This window comes from Anomalospiza imberbis, chromosome 6 (genome assembly GCF_031753505.1).
Source record: "Anomalospiza imberbis isolate Cuckoo-Finch-1a 21T00152 chromosome 6, ASM3175350v1, whole genome shotgun sequence".
Taxonomy (NCBI): Eukaryota; Metazoa; Chordata; class Aves; order Passeriformes; family Viduidae; genus Anomalospiza; species Anomalospiza imberbis.
The window spans coordinates 62,280,105-62,303,267 of NC_089686.1; the positions used below are offsets into that span (position 1 = coordinate 62,280,105).

The 23,163-nt window shown below is 37.0% G+C and overlaps 1 protein-coding gene across 5 annotated transcripts in view; it reads left to right on the forward strand.

Annotated features, from left to right (window-relative positions):
• ANO3 (anoctamin 3) overlaps nucleotides 1-23,163 on the forward strand; it is a 133,008-nt gene that overhangs the window by 51,422 nt on the left and 58,423 nt on the right. For 4 of the 5 annotated variants that reach the window (XM_068194827.1, XM_068194826.1, XM_068194829.1 and 1 more), the window contains exons 2-4: nucleotides 12,250-12,462; nucleotides 13,715-13,786; nucleotides 21,158-21,294. In XM_068194827.1, coding sequence (XP_068050928.1) covers nucleotides 12,250-12,462; nucleotides 13,715-13,786; nucleotides 21,158-21,294 — 422 coding nt within the window. Of the gene's footprint in view, nucleotides 1-12,249; nucleotides 12,463-13,714; nucleotides 13,787-20,192; nucleotides 20,276-21,157; nucleotides 21,295-23,163 lie in introns of those variants that run through there. The other variant, XM_068194830.1, reaches the window with a different exon arrangement.

The following is a 23,163-nucleotide window of genomic DNA, read 5'->3' on the forward strand; positions in this document are numbered from 1 at the left end:
TGCTTCTGTGGCATAAGTAAACCTAGTAAACTAATAATAAATAATAATCTGAAGAGACTACTGAAATTACTAGAAGATGGAATTCTGTCACACAAAAATTTATGAGAGATTGTGACCCTTTGCCACTGTTCTCCAGAGCAGAAGGGCCAAGTTTTCATATCAGTGTGAGCAAAGCAATTTTTTTGGCCTCAGCTCTTCAGTTTTCATTCCAAGGAGCGCTAGTGTTTACAGAAAGTTTCACAGCCATACTCATTTCAGCTATGAAAGCTGAGAGCAATGCAGCAATTAATGCAGTCCCTTAAAACAATGCTATATTTAAACATTGTTACTTAAATTGTCTTTTTAGGGCTCTGAAAGGCAAGGTCCAATGTTTAATAAGGCTGTATTTGCTCTTGCTTCTTTTGCCTGATACAACTGCTCAACCTAGGATGCACTCCACCTTTTTCACACGTCTGAAGGGCCCATAATATGTCTTTTTATTCCAGATTATACTGTTGTGGGTTGTAACTTCAAAGAATATAGAGCTTTCTGAAAACAATCACTAAATATGACATATTAAACCTAACATTAGGCAGGTGCATGAGTACTGTAGAAAAAAGTAATTTTTTTTCACAGAATGAATATTTGAAATGAGAAAGCTAAAGATATCAGAAAATTTTGGGATGTCACATAACTTTATCTGGCTACAGGTGATGATGATGCTGTGATTAGATATCTGGGCATTAACTTCCTACATTTTCTTTTAAGTATAGCTTGATATAGTTGTATCTGTGGACAAACCTTGTACCTATTCCACACCTTTTCAAAATTTCCTGAATAAGGACCTGTGAAAATAGGCAACCCTCGCCACCACTCATTTTCTTTAGAACCCTCATCAGTTTTATTTGTTTGGGTATACCAAAAAGTTGTGAGTTCCTGATCTGCCTTCATATTTTGGTTTATTTATTCTGATTTTTGTCATTTTTGAAATCTGCTAAATGAGTATAAATGAAACAGCCCTGCCAGTTTATCTTGTATTGTAGTAGTATTTTGAATATATCAGTTTTTGTTGAAAGGTCTTGCAGCAAAATCAGCACTAGTCAGTACATTTTATGATTAGAGGTATTCTGAAGTTCCAGTAACTGTGAGAAATTGAAACACTGTCTTAGCTAACAGTACCAAGAGCCTTGCATTACAGTTAATGCAGATGGCTAAGTAGCAGCTGGGAAAGTAATGAAAAAAAAATAGCCATCCATATTTTAGACCTAGTATGATAGCAGAAAGTGGATGTGCTAAATTCCCGAGTTTGCTAAGCAACGTGAAGATTACTTGTTTTCTGCTTTGGCCTGTCTAAACTGAAGAGAGTGTCTGTGTTGTCTTTTGACAAATGACATTTGCAGAAAGCATTGTATATGTGGTTACCCAGATTACAACTCTTTACCAAATTTGTTCTGGAGTTAGGTCAGTTCTATATATTCTACAGCCTATGTTACAGCAGGTTTTTTATTAAAGACAGGTGAACTCAAAACCAAACTGCAGTGTACAGCAACATGTTTTAACAACTCTGAGCTACGGTGAATGCAAATTCATCACTGTTTTCTCAGAAAGAGATTCTGAGTCTGCCTGAACTTGGATTATCATCTGTCTTGTGAGGGCATTTAGCCCATGCAGTTACTTAAGGGAGGAATTGTTCATTTGTCTGACTGGTGAGGTCACAGTTTAATTCACAGTCTATTTGAGTATTTAAGTGAGATTTTGAAGAAACTGGTACCTTAGGTTTTCTTTTTGGGTCATGTCTAATGTTCATACACCAAGCAAATAGCAACATCTGTTATGTAACTGTTTGATCTACTTAAAGGTAGGATCTTGTGAGTGGGAAAAAAGATACCATGAAAGCATGCTGAGTTAGATTCCATCTGTAACTCAGGAGAAGGAAGTGTACTTTGAAGAGTATCTGCAAAAATCCCTTTTGAACAACAAATTGCCACTGTTCATATGATTTTCATTTATTTAGTTAGTTACAACATGGAACGAAGCCACACGAGTTTGGTTCCTTCTTGTCTGTTGTTCTTACTGGGTTCTTGTGTGGGATCCTAGCACAAGAAGGATGTGCAAACAAAGGAATTTTAGAGCTTGCTCAAATCTGCATTGAAAAAGTTTTAAGAACATCACAGTTACACAAGAGTTGTAACTAGTCACGTGTGGTCCAGATAGCTCCTGTGATGATGGCAAGCTCTGGAGTTAGAATATATTTGAGATGTCATATTCTATTCTCTGCTTGTCTGATTCAGTAGAATTACTCCTGCTCAGAAATTTCTGTACTCCTTACTGTTTGTTTAGTAGCTTTATCAATATGTCTTTATAATCCAGAAGGTCTAATGTATTTAATATTTGTGTTCACTTATCTTTCTGGTTCATTAAACTAATGGAGTTAGTGCTTTTAATGAATTAATTTTCCTGAAACATTCATTTTGTGGGGCTTTTTGTGGGAGAAGGAAGTTTGTTTTTATCTGTGGGCTATTTTGTTGTCTGGTGTAAAGGACAGGTGTCTGCCAAGGAAGGTGGGAACATCCCTTGGAATGGGAACCCTTCCCTCCAAACTATTATAACTTTGAAATTACAGGGCTTTCAGGCAAAGATATGGGAAAAGGAATAACAGTTCTTTAGTGTATATTTATGTGTAACAAGACAAACAACCCCAGCAGCAACACCAACCAAAACCACAGACAAACACCTTTTAGGCTATTACTTGGAATTAAATATAATGTGTTGGTAGGGAATAATCAAAACTTTCTTTTGTGGTGTTGGAAAGGAGCATCTACAACTTTTTATTACTTTATATTGTAGGAAATCTCAAAAGAAACCTGAGATTGACTTGTAATTGAGCTGAGGCATAAAAAATATTTTGAAATCTGCCTTCATAAATGCTTGTACTTTAATGGAAGGGGTTTCTTTAGAGCGAAAAATGATTTTTCATGTCATGGTGACAATGATCTGTTCATCAGTCTGACTGGGCTTTTTTCCATCTTGGTTGCCACTTTGTGGCTTTTTGTTCAATTTTGTCATGTTGGTTCTGGAGTATTATCTTGGGGGCCTATGAGTGCCATAATCTAGTTCATGTATAATCTATTAGACATGATTAATTTCATACCTATGGCCATCATAGGTATTTGCTGTCAGTCTTTTCTGCCTAAGCAGAATAAATCCAGATTTCTTGCAGCCTGGAATGGAAAGAAGGCAAAGCAAGGCATCAAGTAATGGATTAAACTGGTTATTCAGCATTTCTTCCCTTTAACAAGGGGAAAAAAATAGAGAAATGCTTTAAAAACAACTACCCCTTTAATTTTGAAAAGCATTGATACCAGTGCAAAGATATGAGGCATTCCAATTTCCTTTTCAAATTACCAGTATTTTGTATAGAAGACTGTGCTATTAGGAGCAGCGTGTGACAGGTATCTGTTTTTTTTGAGTTTCTTGGAGCCCTTTCATGGGCTTCTGAAGAGGCAGGGAGGGAATAAGTGGTTAAAAAGGAGGTCACATTTTTGTAAATTCAAATATGTGACTATGTGAAGCTGTTTCCTCTACTGCACTCATCTGGCCATCCTTTGCGTGACACGGGGGTCTCAAAATAACCCATTTCTACGTGCTTGTGAGATCTTTAGTTCATTTTCAGCATGCTTGTCAAGCTGCCAAATGTCCATTTATATTTTATATATCTGGTATATGTGTCCATACTTTCTTCCAGAAAAAGAAAGCAGTTATTAGTGCAAAGATGCTAGCCTCAAACCACCACTCTTACAGTAATTATGTGAGCATTAATATGCAAAAATAAATGATAACAGCTGAATTCAAATCAGAAGCTTTGTCCAGAACATTTCATAAATTTCTTCAAGGATATCCTCAAAGCATATACCTTCATGAAAAATACATTTAGTTAGACTTTTAGTTTACTTTAGCCTCTTTATCTTCATTCGGGTAATTTCCTGTTTTTTCCTCTCTCTGTCTCATTTACACTGTTTTCCAGAGGTGATGGGCTGGAGGGGAGAGGGACAACACTATTTTTTTGCTACTGTTGTCATTATTTTTTTACTGATTGGTAGGTGAGTAGTGAATACAGTTTCCACTAGAAATTGTGTATTAATGTTGTTTTGGCTATGTGGTGTCTTTAGTATCCTGTTTGGCTTTTATTAGGAAAACTAATCCATGATGTCAGAGGTTTACATCAAAAACGGAGACAGAGGAGTTCTGTAACTTTATTCAAGTAAAGGGAGAGGCATCTATGTTGTTCTCCCTTCTCTCTGTAATTTCCTTTTTAAGCTAGTGGAGTTATGTTCAGAGTGTCCTGGATGTGCAGATAAGTTATTTCTTAGACTACTCTGGTAAAGTGCTGCTTCACCAGCTGCTCTTCCTGTTCCATGTCCTCTAGCTTCTGAACTGTCTTTGTAACCCTCTGTTGGACTGCCTTCAGTTGAGGTTGAGGTGTCCTGTACAGAGGTGATACTGAAATGGGCTGGAAAATAAATTTTCTACCACAATTTGGAAGCATTATGAAGCAGGGATTCTTTATCAGCACTGGACATGTTAGAAGGCTGTCTCCTTCAATCTAATGTGTGTGACACGACTTTATGACTAGGTATTTATCCATCATAATCTTGCACATTCATTACAATGTTCCTCCTATCTAATACATAAACATCACTGTGCTAGAACTGATTTGCATGCATCTGCCTCCTACTTGGAGGTCCTTATATGGCCCTGGAGAGTCCTATAAAGGTGGTTGTATTCACTGAATTCTTTGATGTTTTAGGCAACCTTTCCTTGAACTTTTTATTTCGGCATGTGCTGTAGCTTCTTGTTACATAACTTGCCAAAACCCCCACTGTACTTCTCTTTATCTTTTCTCCACTGGCTCCAGCTATATTTATCATCCTGTGTGCATACCTTTGCCTCCTTTTATCTTTTTTGCTAGTTAGTCTTGAAGCTCTGTTCAGCAACTTCAGGGGAACTGGAAGTTTATAATCTCTGTTATTTACCAGGAGCACCCCAAAGCTGGATGCTGTTTGAGATGTGGCTGCAGGAGAGTCAAGTAGAGAGCCATAATCTCTTCTCTTGACCTCCTAGCTTCACACTTGTCAAAGCAGCTCAAGAAGGAATCAGACTTTGTTTTCTGCAAGGGCTTCACTGCTGACACCACTGAGGGTCAACCTGTTGAGAAGTGCAGTGCCAGTTATTATAGCAAATAGCCAGTGCCATGGATTTCTAAATTAAATTGTTTTGTTCGTTTCACCAGCAAAGTGAGGAGGAAACTGTTCAAAAGAAGCGTGCGTGGCTTTGTCAGTTGGTGTGAACAGTGGATGGTTTGGCTGGTGGAGTGGTTAACATTTGTCTTGAGAAGCAAAAGCTTGTAAAGTATTGAGTAGGTAACAGGTCATCTATCAGACTTTGGTCTTAAGGCTTCAAATACCAAATGCCTGCTAATTTGGAATTCTGGCTGTTATTGGAAGATCTTATAGGCATAGATGACTCAAAGAAGGGCAGATCACCAGCTGCAGATGAGCTGTGCTGGTTTAATTTACCTGTAACTCAGCACACTGAATGAATTTGGCCTAAAAAGCTGCCAGCAATAAAAGCACTATAATCACATCATGTGTCCTAATAGTAGCAAAACAAAAAGAGAATAAACCTTCCTAAAGCAACCTTTCAAAGGTTGGTCACTAGGTCCACACACTCTGCTCGGTGTTTAGAGTGGTCTTTTGAGTCAGTTTTTACTGTTCTGAATTGTGCTTCAGGAAAATTTGAAAAAAATAAATAGGTATATGAGTCTTCATGTTAAATGAGTAAACTGCAAATTACAATTTTTGCAATCTCTTTAGTGACAGCTATTCTTAATATTATATTCACTTTGTTTTGCATCCTTAAAAAATTAAAGTATTTACTTTTTACCCCCTTTTCTGCATTAACATATATAGACATGATTTTCAAATCCTGAAATGGAAGTAGTAATTTTTAAAAGGGTCAGTAATCACTTCCAGAAAAGCTTTTCATGGATTTAACTTAGACTCTTATTTTGTGTTGGATATGCTTCCTCTATATTTAATTCCACATAATTTATTATAATGTTAATAATTTTATGGACAGTGCTCTAAGAATGAAACTGAGGCAAGTTTTGCTAGAGAAAATATCTTTTAATTGCTACCATAACTAGAAAAGTCCGATAAGCTTCTTAGCATGTAAGAATTATTTGCAAATCTGAAATGAAAGCTACAAATTTCAAATCTAAATTCATAAGTTGGTATGAGTTCAATAGCATCTGTTAAACATGATACCCTGTCTTTTCTTTCAGACAATCTAATTGATTTAATTGAATTTTAATCAGGGTCATCTTGGTATTTCATAACTCTGTTAAGGTGTTTTAATATCCTTGATAGGTTCAGTAGGGTGTTTAATTTGTAAAAGATAAGACCTGTCTGTATGCATTTATAATGGGGGTGTGTGTTCAACAAAGGGCATTATCAGGAAAAACCTTTTGTCATTCCTAATTTCTTGTGTGTGTATGTATGTATTAGGACATGTATCCTGCAGGATACATGGTTCAGCAACCTCTCGTGGACCTGTTGCAAATTAAATCTTTTTTCCACCAAAGATCGGAGATGGTTGGAAGGATGTTCCATGTTTTTATGAAAGGATATGCAGTGTATATTTTAAAAAGTGGCAAAATAATGGTTGAAATGCATTTGCATCTAGTTTTGAAACAGAGAGATAGAATTAAGTTCTATATGAGCAATTCTATAATTCCATTTAGTTAAGAACATTAATAAAATGCATTATGCATGCAAAGAAAAAATATCTTCCAGTAATATTGAAATCTTAATCTGGTGCAGAGATGAACATAGGAGAGTTTCATAGTTCTGTACATTTTGCCTAATTGTGTTTGTTGAAAGGATAGCATTTTCTCTTTAAATAATAAGCTTTGAAAGAGCATAGGTAACTTTTTAAAATGTATTTAACCTTTAGAGTTTTTAAGTACTTTACTAATAATCTCAACATTCCCCCTGTAATTTAGGAAAACTATAAAATGACGGATTTTTAAAATAGCTCTGTACACCTCCACAGCATTGAGCTGCCTACGTGGGCCTGATGTTCAAGTAGCTGAGTTGAGTTTGGTACAAAGGTTGCTGAAGGAGGTGAATAAAAAGCTGTCTTTTAAACAGGCTTTCCATTGTATCCTGCTCATTCCTCCAAGCAGCCTTTGTCACATGCTGACTCTCATCAGTCACTTAAAGCTCCCATGGAACTGCGCTGCAGTTCTAACACAAAGTGCTCAGCTCTTCAGGATTGAGAGCTCTAAGGATCTGCAGACAAGTTCTCAGGTGAGCAGCAGTTGTACAGCCACGAGCTGCCAAAATCAGCGTGGCTTTCATACATAGATATGGGCAACAAAATTGCATCTCTGTTTCAGTGTGAGCAAAAAATTTGTTTGAGAACAAAAACTGAACTTCACTGTCACAGGGCAAACTGGCAGCTGGGGTTAAGGAGAATCCTCTGTTCTTTGAGGTATCCCAACTCATCAGTTCTTCTGGGTCTCACATCAACATACCATGTGCCTCTTCCTTAGCCTTGTCTGTAACCTCAGACGTGAGGATCCAGATCTGTGTCTCACCCAAATGCATTTCGGAGAGAAATGTATATAGCTCTGCTTCTAGGTAGTGTTACTTTGCTTTGATTTTGTTACCAGTTCACTTTATGTGACAAAGGTATCAATTTTAAAGCTTCCATTTTAAAAAGCTTGGGAGTTACACTGGAGTTTCACAGTGAAAAGTAGATCTGTTAAATAAGGAAATTTAAAGATAGTGGTCTTAGTGTTCTGAGCTTGCTTTATCATGTGAAGATTTAGAATAGTTGCAGTTTTTATCTTGGTTCAGATGGAGCTACAATCTATCTGATGGAACATAAACACACTGTGTTTTGCAGTATTTGAAGGAATTGCTGTTCCTTGTTTTGTTCAAAACAATTCCCACACAACAAAAGTAGTGTTGCCCCTACTGAATAGAGGATACCGACATTTCTGGTTGAGAAAAACTGAAGTCTTATATGGCTGAGGCTCCTTAGGATAGCTTGTTTGTTCAGTAAACATATTTAACCTTCTGGTGTGCTGTGTTTTTCAGTAATGAGATGACTGAAAAAATATAAACTTTTAAATTAACAACATTAATAATTAGGAGGAATAAATTGATGTAAAAAAATAAATTGGCTTGATTGGCGTAGCCATTAGTAATGCCAGAGGTTTTGATCCCTTTCAGGCTTCAGGTGCTTGAAACCCCATAAGCAGTGTTTTAAAAGTAGTAGTAGTAAAATGCATGGACCTTTTCTGCACAAGTTTTTCAAGACTTAAAAATATAACCTAAGCATTTCAAATAACCCTGTGACAGGGAAAAGAATATCCCTCTCCAAAATATGTTCTGGCATGAATTCAGTTTTTTATTCAGTTTTACTGCAGCACTGGAAGTACTGTAAGCCTTAGCCAAGTCATTGTCCCAAGTACCTTCTGCCTACCTGCAATTCTCCACGGAAGTTTTGCCAGCATCAGGTTTTCAACTGCATATAATCAACCTCACTGGAATTGAATAACAGGACCAAGAGCTTGGCATTTGTTATAAATTACAACTAGGTATGTCTCTGTAAATGAAATCTGGGGGTAGGGTTGGAGGAGAGGGAGGGAAGGTTAGGGGCATTTTTTCAGATCTGACTAGAAATATATAGAGCAGTATTGGTTGTGACTGAAAATACAGTGACCAAAATGAGCAACTTCTGTTTTTGTAAGTAGATCCCCGCCTGAGCATTGTTCAGGGCAAGGCCTTAAGCAGCACAGCACACATGATGTCTGCCTGCTTAACTGGCCAAAAGCTGATGTTATCCATTTGACTTATATAAGAAGTCAATATGACTTTTTGATGCTAAGATTTATGCTGGATTAAATGGGGAATAGTCACTGGGCTGTTCTTTATGAGGTTAGCCCTGATCCAGCCTTGCTTCCAGCATTGAGTTAAGAATTAATATGAGCTAGCTCCCAAACTTTCCTCATCTAAAATTAGGAGCAAATGAAAGACCAGTATTTTTCTTAGCAGTGCCAAGATGATCATCTGAATCTGTATTTCACAGAACGAGGCATAGCAAAATTTCTCCTTTATGTTTCTAAGGGCCAAAACCTAAAGGCCTCTGAGAGGTTGCTTTATCTAGTCTTTCTAGATTGGCATGATATTGAGCATGCATTAAATTGTGCATGCTAATTTAAAAACCAGAAAACCTTATCATATTCTAGCTCCGTCTTTCCTGCCTGGTCCATCAGAAAGCTGTGAGTAGTACAGCTCTCTGCTCTGACTCTACAGTGGTAGTACAGCTCTCTGTTCTGGCTTTGAGCCATGTAGAGATTTGCCTTTATTACAGGAATCCCCAGCATCCCCTTGGAAAGAAAACTTCCCAAGGCAGAAGTGCTAAAATAAAAAAGGGAGCATCTAATTAAACCATAAACATTATTTACCTTTTTTTGCCAACATAAGGAATTTATACATGCATGCTGTAATCATTTCCATGCTCATGCTAGCTACCAGAGGAATATTATGTAGGGAAAGAATGAATAAATGGAATTGTAATAGAAAAACAAGTCTATTGGGCTTTTTCTGCTAGGTGTATACATGTCTACTATTGCAGATGAAAAGATCCCTGAATAAGCAAGGACTGTGTAACAAAGTTCTAGCTGGAAATATATAGTCTAGAAAACTACTCTATGGAAAAGAGAGGAAGGAATGAAAATAATTTCAGTAAATCAATATAGTGATCCAGTTGATGATGTCAGCCACATGCTATTTGTTCTGGGTAGCATGCAATAGCATAAGAGCTAGGTAAGCATTTGCATGCAACAGCAAGTGCCATCAAAACTAGCATATCACAGAACTGGACTCTGACACAGTAGCAGAGTATGAATTAACTTTTCTGAATTTTAAGGAGGTTCATACCACTAACATAACAGCAAATCTGCTATGAGATTGCTTTGCTGTGACTCACTTTCTTCAAGCAGAAGCAGCATGGTATTAAGGAATCTGTTTGAAATGTCACAGGGGAATATAGAGTGAGAAAAAGGAAATAATTTTATTTTGAATTGAGGCATTATGTCATAAAATAATTATGTTCTAATTTTTTATATGTATCACTTCAATTGGGGCTAAAATTGAATGTCAGTATGTGTTATTTGCATTACCATAAATTTCTTTGGTAATAGTGATTCATCTTGCTACACATACTCATTCCAGTATAGAGGAAAGAAACATGTCTCTTTGGCAACACTAATAATTATGCAGTGGGGTCCATAGTTACTGGCAGCCTATCCCTGCTTAAGAAATCGATCACTGAAGCCATCCAGAACAATTACACCGTGTATGTCTTTATATATTGTTCTATATTACCCCTTGCGGTGTCTCACTGCTGCAGATTTTTGTCTAATAAATGTCTATTTAGGAAGAACTATATAGAGGAGACTCCCTAGAAATATTTGAAGTAGCACAACAGGCGTGTGTGTCATTGCTCTGCTCTGAACAAGGCATTGTCAAGGGCGCCAGCCCAGTGCCCACTGCGTTCTTTGCTGGCACACAGCAACCTTTTTATTAAGAAGCAGAGTTCTTTCTGCACATACTTACTTAAAGCATCTTCTGAGGCAACAGAAGCTTACCTGTCTATCTTCACCTGGTACTAAATAGTTACTTTGTCTGACCAAGAACAGTTATGCTGTGCTGCAGAGCTGGAAAGAATTGTCCTCAGTCTAATGAAGTTCTGCATCTCTTGGTAAGAGAAACACACAGAACAAAGCATGTTCTGTGAGCTCGATGGAAGTTTTTAAAGGAAAGGCCCTTTTAAACCTTAGCTATTATATTTAAATACGGGGGGTATCCTGCTGATCAAAGGACATTCTTGGTAGACTCTGATGTTGAGGAACACGTTTAGTGCATGCAGCTGGGTGTGCAGCTGCAGGACAGCTGCAGATTGAGCTCTGGCTGTCGGGAGCCCAGAGACAAGAGGCAGTGAACTTGCTTAACGAAGGGCCCAGGGACCTGTGGCTCGGGGCAGGTGATGCTCAGAGTCTGCAGTGGCCCTGGCCACAGACTTTGGAGCGCTTAGACAGTGAGGGTATAAAACCTCAGGGTCCCCTTTTCTCCTCCTCGAGGCACCCAGCTCCATCTGTTATTTGCTGCAAGACAGTTAAATCACTTTAAGGAGCGGACCTCTGAGACTGTGCTGTGGGAAAGCCGGCGTTGAGCTGGCAGGGACAGCAGGTTCTGAGCGTGTGAGTGTGGGATGGGTGAGAGGAGCACCCATCAGCTCACAGGCGCCGGCTGGGATGGGCCTCAGCCCCGGCTCAGGTGCTGCTGCTCTGACTGCACTGCAGCTCTGGATGGGCACACGGAACTCGAGCGCTTGCACTGAGCTCACTTCAGAAAGATTTGCTGCGTGTGATGTCCTCTCCAGTGGCACGGATTTTCCTTGCAAGTTCATGGCTCACCCAGAAGGAGAAATGTTTAGACTACTTAATTATTTTTAGCACAGCCAAGAAAGGTAAAATATATCACTAAGAAACTAAGATGTATAAAAGCATGCTATAAAGTAATTGTTCCATCAAGCAGAGAAACAGTACAGTGAAAGAGACTAACTACGCTACTGGACTTTGGTTTTGCTCAGTGTTGAAATAATTTTTACAAGGATTGTGTGTGTCAGTGCTCTATATTGAATCAGTAGGTGTATAATAATGAGTGTTTCTTCCATGTAAACTTAGGAAAGCTACTTAATTTCTGGGTCTCTCAGAAACAACTCTTAAGAGTCAAATCATTGTCACACCTGCTTTGTTCAAACTGACCCTGGTGACACCCAACTGACACCCTGGTTTGGTGTCTTTTTTGCCACATTTGTTTGTTGCTCTACAGTTTTTTCACAAAGGTTACCCAATAGGTCAAAGGATTAAGAACATTAATTTATTTCCATAATGGTGAAGGGGAAATTTTTGTAGCTTTGAAAGGAAAATGTAAATATTTTACAGAATGGAATGCTATTAGCGCTTGTATTTTAGTTCATTACATTGTTTTTTAATAACTTCAAACATTTTAGCATGGCATTTTTGTTTAGTTGAGGAGTGGCTTATTAAGTGCATTCATAATTAGCCATCTTTCTTTGTTGTGGCCCAATATGCTAGAGCTTATTTTGTTATTTTTCTTTTGGCTACTTCAGGTATGAATACAAGCAAGAGTGAGACAGTGAAAGAGCACCCTTTAAAGCCTTCTAGAAGATCTATGCCATGCCTTGCCCAGAGCCAAACACATCCTCAGAGCCTGAGCAAGCATTCATCATTTCTGCAGCCAAACCGTGTGCAGCCACAGCTCCAGCCCCAGCCTTTGAGTGCAGGGACATCAGCAGCTGCAGTGGATGTAGTGTCAGAACGAGGTAGGAGGATTTTCTCTTTCAGGAGAGAAAAATTTTCTCTTTCTTTCATTCCAGCTCTGATAAACTTTGATTTATTTGGATCTCTATGGTTTGTTGAAGAAGTGTTATTGCACCAAACACCTACACATACCATATTATCAGGTTCTTGAGTGAATCTTTAAAATGTTTGAAGTGAGTTTTAAACTAATTTTTTTTTTCTCAATGATGACATTATTTCTTTCTCACTAGTAATAATTCAAGCAAGTCTTGCTCATTTATGCTGGAGAAAGGTATGAAGGTTTCTGTAGTCTGTTGTAGAGGAGAAGGAAAGAATAAATATTAGGCTTTAGGCAAAAAAAGTCTTTATATATGAACGTGTAGGAGGAGATGCATTCATTGACAAACAGTAGAATCTGGGAAGAGCGGTATGGAAAGAATGAGAATGAATGGAGAAAATCCCTCCAAATTTTAGCTCGTGTGGACTAAGGAACTACTTTTATTTTAGGATTTCTAATTTAACAGATACACATGCCTTATCAGAGAAAGTAGTATAGTTGGAATCCTGTTGTACTGCGACACAAAATAACTCACGCATTCACTCAAGATGTAAAAGAAGGAAAAGAGGAAGTTTTATTTCTGACGTTTCAATATATAGAATTCCAAAAGTGACAGTGAATTGGGTGAAATTGTCACCTCTCCAACCACACTGGTCAAGCTAACAAGTCTATTAATTCTCTGTTCCTACAAAGAAGAATGTAAAACAATCATTATTTACATGAACAGTGCGTGAGAACTCCAGTAGAAATATGTAAACATCAGAAGGTATAGAAAACTTTTAAAAGAACTTTAAAACTTTTAAAAGAACAGGGTGACAGAGTCCTAACCACTGTGTGTCACCTGTTGCCAACTCTTGCCATCCTCTATTGCCAGATGTGTGTGATCCTTTGTAGAATAAATTAACTCATCTGGTAGTAGATTTTGATAAGTCTTTTCTTAATGTTGATAGGCACTAGGCACTAATTGTTGTTTAATGAGTTATTTTATTGAGTTAAACATCTCTCAGAAATAGACAAAGTCTTCATTAAAGTGATCTTGCTGTTTTTTCTATTGATAGAAAGTGCTCTTCACAATTTCAGTCCAAAGTTTTTTGAGTTGCTGACAGCTTTGAAAATTGTTTTTTACAGTAAAGATTTTTTTACTTACAAAATAAATGTGAATGCTGATACAGATACTGCATTTATTTCCGCTAATACAGATATTGCATTTATTTCAGCTAAAGTGATGGAGACTTTGGAAAACAACTTGATTAAGCTGTCTAATACAGAATATGGTGATCCATTTTTAGGTAAGTTGCTGCCTGAACTGAAATAATGACAAATTAATGGTTCTTTGATTACGCACGCAGTATTTAAGTGTGGAAAGGCCATACTTACTCTGAACTTCCATTTTTTTTGAAAGAGGAGACTAAGTGCGACTAAAGAAATGTGTGCTGTCACAAATTTCCTGATACTGTCGCACCTCTTAGACTAAAAGTAGGGACAGAAGACAGAGAAATGTCATATATTCAGTGTATCCTTTTCCCATAATAGTCCTTCACAAAACTATAATTTTGAACAATGTACTTGAAATTCCTTTAAAGTTGTTATTATTCAATTATTTTTCCCATGTAGTCATGTCATTCACTATTATTGTGGCTGCAGTTCTATTGTTGGGGTTTTTTTTAGATATTTTGTATATTCGCTTTAGGCATTTACATACAAAAACTGTTACAATTTGGGAAGCAAAAAAAAAGTAATGGAGAAAATAGCCATATTTGTACTGCTTTGCTATCATTTTGCTATTGCAATTAAGTCAGAATAAGTAGGAAAGAAGTTATTCTTAGAATAATCCTATCCTTGTAACTGCAAATTGAATCAGTAAATGTACACATGGGTAGTAATTTACAAGTTCCAAGATGAAGTAGTTGCCATCTATTTTACCTGTACAGACACAAAAATATTGCTGCACCTTGCACAGCTACTACGAAATATATTTTTGCTCACAGTTGATGAAGCATCAAACTAGAAATCATGTCTTCATGCTGGATGAAAGATACCTGCTTTCAGAAAGCTAGGTCTGCTCACCTCTCACATGATTTGGCACTGACTTTTCTTGATGCCTGAAATATATGATAGATAAGAGGGCTTCTCAAGGTTTCCTGAGTAGGTAACTACTGGAAATAGTAAAATTGATGATACTTCAAAACCAGATATTCCAAAATCATGGCACAGACCAAAAATTTGGCATGAAGATTATATAAGAAAATCATGTCTTAGTAAGGTTCCAGTTAAAGCTGCTGCACTTTCCTAGTGTAATTGATTGGCACACATGGATACTAGGAGTTTTTACTGTTATAATTTCCTTATTTTCTTTTTCTTTTAATGTCCTGTTCTATTTTTCTCTGAATTGCTTACACATAGACATGCTGATATTGTTGTGTATTTATATATGTCAGCAGTAATTCTTTCTCATGGTAAATGATGCTGGTTTTCACTCACATTACTTAGTTTTAACCTGAAAAGATACATGGGGGGCTCAGCAACTCAGGAAAAGTTAGATTGATTCTTTTCAGTTCAATGTTGTGTTAAATTTTAGTGTGGATGTTTCTTCTGACTACAGCTATGCTCATGGAAGAAAAAAATATTCAAGTTAGCCCTTTACTAACTTGAGTAAAGAATTTGCCCATGTTAAGTCCATCCCAAATTAGATAAGTGAAATCTGTAAAGTTCTTCACAGTTATAGAAATTATAGCAATGTAACTGATTAGTTATTCAGTTACAAGCAAGAAAGAAAACAGTATTTAAAAATAAATGCCAGAGGTCAGCAATAAGAATTGGCTTCCTTTTATATCAGCATTATCTGTTAGATGTGTGAAGAGAAATAAGAGACAGCTAAAAGGTGCATGTAACAATATGGCTTGTGTACCTTCAAAATAGTTTGTTGGTCCTTTAGTATTGTGTTTATGTGGGTAAGAATTTGTCTTCAAGTCTAAAATTTTCAATGTTTTCCTGAATCTGGATGTAGATGGGAAGGGGGAGTAAAAAATAAACCTGAAAAAAGAATATTGCAGCTTCAGCTTTGATCACCAGATACTTTAGGTGCTTTTGTAGGTACTCTGGCAGTTTAGTGGAGTTTGAAAAGTAGGCTGATTAATGGGTATCATCATCTTAGTGAACATTTTCAAACTGCTCCCCTGAGAACATGAAAGAAAGCTGAATTAAGTGAATGTGGTGAATTTTTAATTAGGCAGTGTTGTAGAAATGTAGGCCAGATAGCTTTCTCCTCTTCTTGCCTTGTTTGTAGACAAAATTATCTTGTGTGAAGGAGATTAACAGGCATCAAATAAAGGAGTTCAGTGGAAAGCTTCTCTTTTATTTCAGTTGGCTATAGCTGAGGCCATAAATCTGTTGGACAAGCTTAGTTAATGATGTTAATGGATTTATGGAGTAAAAAGACAATGTATTACACTTTTGTTAATTGCCCATGGATAAATGGCATCAAGGACATTATGGATTTGTGTTATTTTTCCTCTGTCAGTTTTAGGTGTTAAGTAGTGTTTTTAGTTTGAGGAAGTGGTACATTCAATTCAAGTGGTAAATACTGAGCTTCTGTAACATACAATGTGAACTTTGAGGTTTCAGGCCTAATGAAATGCCCCTCTTTCTGACTCACTCTCTCCCCTCCCACCTCTGGTGGGAGACACAGAAGGTGGAGATGACTAGGTTGAAATAAGAACAAAAGTAACACTCAGTAGCAAGTAAAACATCACTAATTAATTCATTCTTTTTTCAATTCTGTTTTTTTTCTCCCTTAACTTAGATTAGTTATGAGGATTTGTGCGTAATAACTCATCTTTCTTAGCAGGACACAAAAGCCTTCCTAGATAATTAATATTTTTGCTGTGACAGATACCTTGTATTCTGAATGTATCCTGAATCCGATTGCTACAGAGTTTACATATAAAAAACTATGGATTTATGTGCTATGCTGCAATACAGTGAAGTGACAAATGAAGAGCTGAACCAAAACTAACAATCCAACAAAGAATCGTAATAACTGCATGATAAAAACTATTTTTCAATGCTCAGTTATTGAAGTGTTTGTAAGTCAATTTTCTGCCATTATGATAAATTGAAATGGGTATATATGTATATATATGTATATGTATAACCTGTGCAATACCTCTCATGTTCACATAAAAAGAGGGACTGAAAGATCACACAAGACATGATTCAAGGAAACCAGGTTCAGTTTCTGCTGCAACAGAAAAGTGATGTTTCCATTATGCCTTCACAAACCTAAGTTTATGGTCAGTGCCTACAAAAGTAAAGGCTGTCACGTCTGTTCTGATTGTGTAGTGAGGTGGCTGAAAAGCTGCATGAGAACAGTTTGTCCTACACCCAGAGTTGTCCAGCTCCCATATTAGAGCTGGTCCACTCCTGGAGAGCTGGCAGTATGGATGAAGAAGCTATGTAATCTATTCAGTGCTCATGGGAACATAACAAGGATTAGTCTTTGGACTTAGTATTGCAGTTGAAAATATTGATGTGCTTTAGGCAATTAGTCTGCCTCTTCCAGTTCTGTACACCACCTTAACTCCTCTAAAGAGCAATAATATATGACTGGCTCCCTTTTTTAAAAAATAGAAGTATTCTGTGTAACAGTTAGCACTGTCTGAAAGTTCATAAGAAATTGTACATTGAGAAAAGTCTGTGTTTGTCTGTTATGTGTAGGCACACAGTGTGTGGTGACTGGGAGTGGGGCTGTGGCCGATCCCCAGTGGGTACAGCTGCGCAGGACAGGTGAGCAGTGTTGAAGGTAACGAGCCATGGAGTGCCCAGGTGTGCTGAGCAGTCACACAGGGAACAGGGGCACACAGGTGCAGTGCATCAGCAGGAGGGGTATAAAAAGGTCGCTGAAGAACAATAAGCAGCAGATGCTTGAAGCATTCTTTGGTGTAGGTTGTGGCTCTGCTGTCATTCTGGTAGTTATGATGGTTTTTCATATCTAAATGTGCTTACACAGGTAGGTGAAAACCTTTCTATTTTATTTGTGTAATATAGTGTTCCAGGTGCCCAGCAAAAAAAAATAAGACCTAAATCCATCACAATGTCATTTATCTAGGTGTCTAGTGATGTTCTTCTCCAAGTTGCTTGCTTTTTCTATGATTTCAATTAGGACAAAAGGAGATTTTTTTTTTACTTGATTAATAATCTCTTTCTTACTAAAGCTTTGCAAAGCCTATCCTTAAATGTGTAAAGGCTCAAAGGAATGAGTAGAGTCATCATATCTAAGTTTGTGAAACAGGAACTATTCAGGAATATTTATACTAGTTTTTCTTTCCATAACTATGCCACAATTCAGTTGAAAAACATGTGCTACCATACACTGCTTTATATAGATAAAATATATCGCTGGATTGCCTGATGCAGAGGAATCAGAACAGCTGCTTTTTATCCCTGTCATAAAATTGAAATGCACCATTGGCCCTTCAGAAAAGTATGATAGTAAGAAAGATAGCCAAGCAGATAAAGGGACCCAAAACAAAAGTTTCAAAATGTGGACTTAGCTATCTATTTCTAAACTAAATACATCTGCATTGTTGTGTAAAGGATTTCCTGAAATGAAATTGTCTTCAATGTTTTATCATGTAAGTGACCTTATAATTTAAGTATATATAGCATGACCTTACTGTCATGCATTAAGTGTTGCCAAATGATAAGTCAGGAAGTATAGATAGGTTTTTGTGATTGTTAGGGGTCAGGTTTCTTTCCTTTTGTTCCTTTTTACTTAAAAAACTTTTTTCCCATAAGTTGCTAGGACACATTCACAACTGGGTACTTAGGAAAACAGAAGAAGTGGCCAAGCCTCAGGGGAGGAGGGCATCTGGTTGCACTTGTCTTATCCGAGAGTTTCTCTCTGCGGGCAGGAGCTGGGCAGGTAAAGAGCGGGGCTGGGGCAGCAGCTGGGTTGGAGCTGCTGCTGGGGAAGGGAGCTCGCTGCTCCTGAGCCCAGCCCAGAGCTGCTTCTCCTGCCCTGGGGTGGGCCTCTGCTGTGAGAGTAGCCATTGAACATAGTCTTTTAATGCAAGACTTTGTAAAGGGATTGATGTTGAAATCTTTCTGTTATTAGATACTCTGGAAACTCAGATAAAGGGGTACCGCAAGTAAAGGGTCATGCACATGGTGTTTGCATTGGTGAGACTGTTTTACCTGAGCAGCTGTGTTGGGTCTGTGTGGTCAGTGTTAGGTGGCTGGCGGAGCTGCAGGGGTGGCTTCTCCGAGAAGCTGCTGGAAGCTTCCCCTGTGTCTGATGGAGCCAATGGCAGCAGGCTCCAGGACAGACAGACCTACTGCCTGGCAAGGCTGACCTCATCAGTGACAGGGAAAGCGCCTCTGGAATAATAGATTTGAGAAGGGAGAAGAAAATACACAAGGGCAACTTCAGCTGGAACAGAGATTCTCTTGCAGCCTGTGGTAAAGACCATGGTAAAGGCAGGCTGTGCCCCTGGAGCCCACAGACGTCCATGGTGGAGCAGGGACCAGCAGCTTACAGCCTCAAGGGGCTTGTTCAAGTGCAATGTTTAAGTGCTAAATAATGTTCCCCTTTTTACTGTATTAATATCATTACATAGTGGGAGAGTGCTTTTATGTATAAAATAAGTCGTCAGCTGCTGAAAGAAACAATAGGAAGTATCTTTGAATTTTATAAAAGGTTTCTTTATCATTATAAATTTCTTTAATTTTAAGGGTTGTTTTGGGTTTTTGCTTTGCTAAAAAAATTTTGACTACATTTCAGGCAAAAGAGCAGACATATCTAGTTGAAAGTCTTTTTTTACGGAAGGGATATGCTGCAATTTGAAATATGTGTCCTTGAAAGCATAAAAATGTTTAACAGGTAAAGTGTTTTGAGCAGAGGGAAAACTCATTCATAACTTCAAATAATTTAAATTTTAAAAGTTGCAAAAGTTTTTTGTTTCTTAGTACTGGGTGTACTCCTAATATCTAATCCTCTAAAACTTCCCTTATAGAAATAGACTTCTTAATGTAAGTATAGTCTTTCTTTCAGCTTAAATGACCTAGTTTAGGTTTCATAGGCCTGTCTCTTCATTTTACTGGCTCCTAAAGCTAAGAGCTCATCAAACTTAGGCATAAGTCAAATCTGCAGAGTTGCTAAGTACCGTTTCCTACTTTATATACCTACCTGAAGCATTCCTTTAATTCGTTTTCATTCAATTCCTATTCATTTTCGTTGAGCAGAGAGTAAGTGGTATGTTAAGTTAAAACATTGTTTAAAATAAATAAAACCCTTGAGTTAAGCACACTGACAATTAAAACAAGCTGGTTTGTACATTAAGAAATCCCACCACAGATTCACCATTGTTAATATCAATGTTAAAAAATTATCAAGGGAACGTTTTGTGTAATCATTATGTAGTAACTAAATTGAAGAAAAAATAGTGCTCAGTAAATGTTCTGGTTTTTAATATTCCATCTCAGAAATGTGAAATCTTTAGGGTGTGTGAGATAATTGTGGCTTTTTTTTTAATTTCTGTAGTACTTAGTGTAGAGAATTTAGCTGAACAACTTAATGAAAAATACTTAAATATTTCAGATGAACTTTTATGAATTTAAAATCCATGAATTTCAAGATTGTGGTTCCCACAGCAACCACAACTTTTTTTTGGCTTCTATTTAGGGTTTTGAATTACTGAGCTAAATGCTGTTCCTAGTGCACCTGACTTTTCCCATGTTGATGTGAAAGCTGAGATGGGAACTTGACTCAGGATTTGTGGGTAAATTTTTTGTCTGAATGTGTTTCTTTTTCTGATTTGTCCAAGATAAAATTGTGTGGAAATGATTATTCCATCTTTTTAATCATTAACATATGTTTTCAAGACTAGTCCTTTTCCAAGATTCATTAGAACTTTACAGTCCAACACTGCACAGGCATTGCCCTTCATTTTACTCCTCCTGGGTGTATAGGGCAAGAATTGTTAGGTTTCTTTGATGGACAATACGCCTAATCTCTGAGGGAGGTCCTCAGTTTCCTGCAGCTCTCTTAGGATACTCAACTGAGTTTTCATAAAAACTTTGGCTGAGCAATCAAAACTAAATCCAGCGACAAAGTGAATGCTTCCTCCATGAAGGCCACCTACCTCCTACCACCATCAGGTACACCTATTAAAATGTGTTCTGAAGCACTTACTGCAATACCTTAATGTGCAAATTTTCAAATGGTATATCTGCATGTGTGTAGGGCAACTGGGCGTTTCAATTGCTTGTTTAGATTTAAAGCATGAGATGTTACTCTGGTCTGCAGGCCGTGCTGCCTGTTTGGTGAAACATCCTGAGCCTCAACAGCTGTGAGTCAAGCAGTTGAATATTCATATTACTTTGTTTGTTTTTTAAAACTACTGTAAAGGAGGTTATGGACTTTTTTATTTCAATGCCAATTATAGAACATTTCTATTGACCTTGTACTAAAAATAGCAGTCACTTCTAATTTAAGATAAACATTGTAACATTTCAAGTATAAAGCTTTAACAGGAAAAGAAATGTGTTATTAAAAAGTGTGTACATAAAATGAATATTAAACTGTGGCTATAATAATGCTGTTTGTTTCTGTCCATAATAATCTAAAATGAGCCCATTGTTTTCTTCTGGTTTTCCTTCAGATGTAGGAAAGGACAAAGATACATACACAGATGATTCAGAACATGGGAATTATGATGCTCGTACAGATCAGTCATTGCTTATTCAAAATAAGCTCACCAGGCAGAAAACACAGCCTCGAACTAAATCATCTTTAAAGGTAATGGACACAAAATTCTATTAAATTGTATAGCTGTCAGAATGTGCTTAAATATTTTTTAAAGCAATTTTTAAAGCACTACATATGTTGCAGCCTAAGTAAATGGGCATCTCGTGGTAAGAAATTTAGGTGGCTCCCAAATTGTTGGAAATGATAAAATTTCTAAAATAATTTTAGTCAATGGTTTTAAATAACTTTTAATTAATTGTTTTAATTAATGATAAGTGTGTTAAGCCTTAAATCACTTTTACTTAATATTTAGCAAAGTTGTCATGAGCTGCTATTGTGGGAATGCAACTGCACAAAATTACTAAAATTAGTTTTGTTAAATTGAAATTAGTTTTCTTGAACTAAACTTGATAGGCTTCAATGAAGAAAGCCTGGGAGAAAAGAGTTGTATTGTTGAAACTGGACACAAGGAGTGCAGAATTTTTGGATCACAAGGTCATTTTGAAGAAACCAGAACGAGGATGTGGGCTGGAGGAAAGAGAAACTAAAAATAGTAAAAATATGGACTAATTAGGATGTGCAAAGAGAATTAAATAAGCAACAGAGGATAGAATACTAGTTAAGGAAAGAGAATGATGTAATTTAGATCTAATGAACACAAATTTCTTTGTTTGCTTAAAAATGTATAAATATGTTAAAAAGTTTTGTATCAATTTTTATTTAGAGGCTGGAATTTTGTTGGCCACACACCTCCTCACCAAGAATAAAGCAATATATACCTTATTTCTTTAATATCTATGCTTGCTAACACTAAGAAGACAGCATTAAAGGATTTTATTCATCCTGATTATTTTGGAGGGTGTTACTAACAATATTTTACTTAAAGTGACAGAATCAGTGAATGTAATTCTCTGTACTAAAATCAAGTAAAATTTTATAAAATCAAGGATTCTTATATGCTTTATTGACTCAGCTAGGAAGCAGTAGCCTTCTTTCAATAAATTTATATTGCACAGAATTTAGGATATAGGATTTTGAGTGTGGAGTGGAGTTCATGTTGTCTGAGAGGCCTCAGAAATTCTGAGCATGTACAAGAACTGTGTTCATGTACCAAATGGTCAGTCAAGAGTGATCCTAGATAGAGTATAAGATCCTTCTTCTAAGCAGTATCAAAATGATATCTAGACACATTGAATGGAAGATAAAGCTCATGTATAGGTGAGGATAGGAGTATTTTCAGGAACCTCAACTAAAGCACTGGAAAAGCCATCTCATTTCACCAGATAAATCTGGCATGCTATTTTGCTTAGTAATTACATAATTATACTATTCATCACAATGCTTTTTCTCTAGCAGTTATTCCACTATAATGTCAAAGAATTATGATGGATTTTCTGTTCAAAAAAATGTATCCTTTTTTAGTCATACTTTCAACTAGGAGACCCTTAATTCTCCTTTCCATTGAGCATAACTGCTTGCATGCATATGACAAATGACTTAGCCTCAAGAAGTTCTGAATAATTTTCTTCTTCACACACTGGAAACAGTGAAATCTGCAGCACAGGTTTTTTTTTTTTTTTTACTGTAGGCATCAGTAATCCTGTATTACAAATATATTAGTGCTTGCATTATTGTAAGCTTCTGTGCTGTACTCACAGCACATATGCTGTTCTCTTCAGGAAACCATTATAGAGTGTTTTCATGGATTGTACTTGTGGCACTTTGTGATTTTGGCATTGAATGCATACTTCATAAGTCTTATAACAGCTCTAATGCTTGTCACACTCATCATCGTTACCGCAGTATTCTGGAACACAGGTAGGTGTGACCTCTGAGGCTTCATTTCATAGGATACTTCTAGAAAAAAAAATAGAGTAGTAGCTATCTAATAATTTTTAAATAGGCTTACAAGAAATTGCA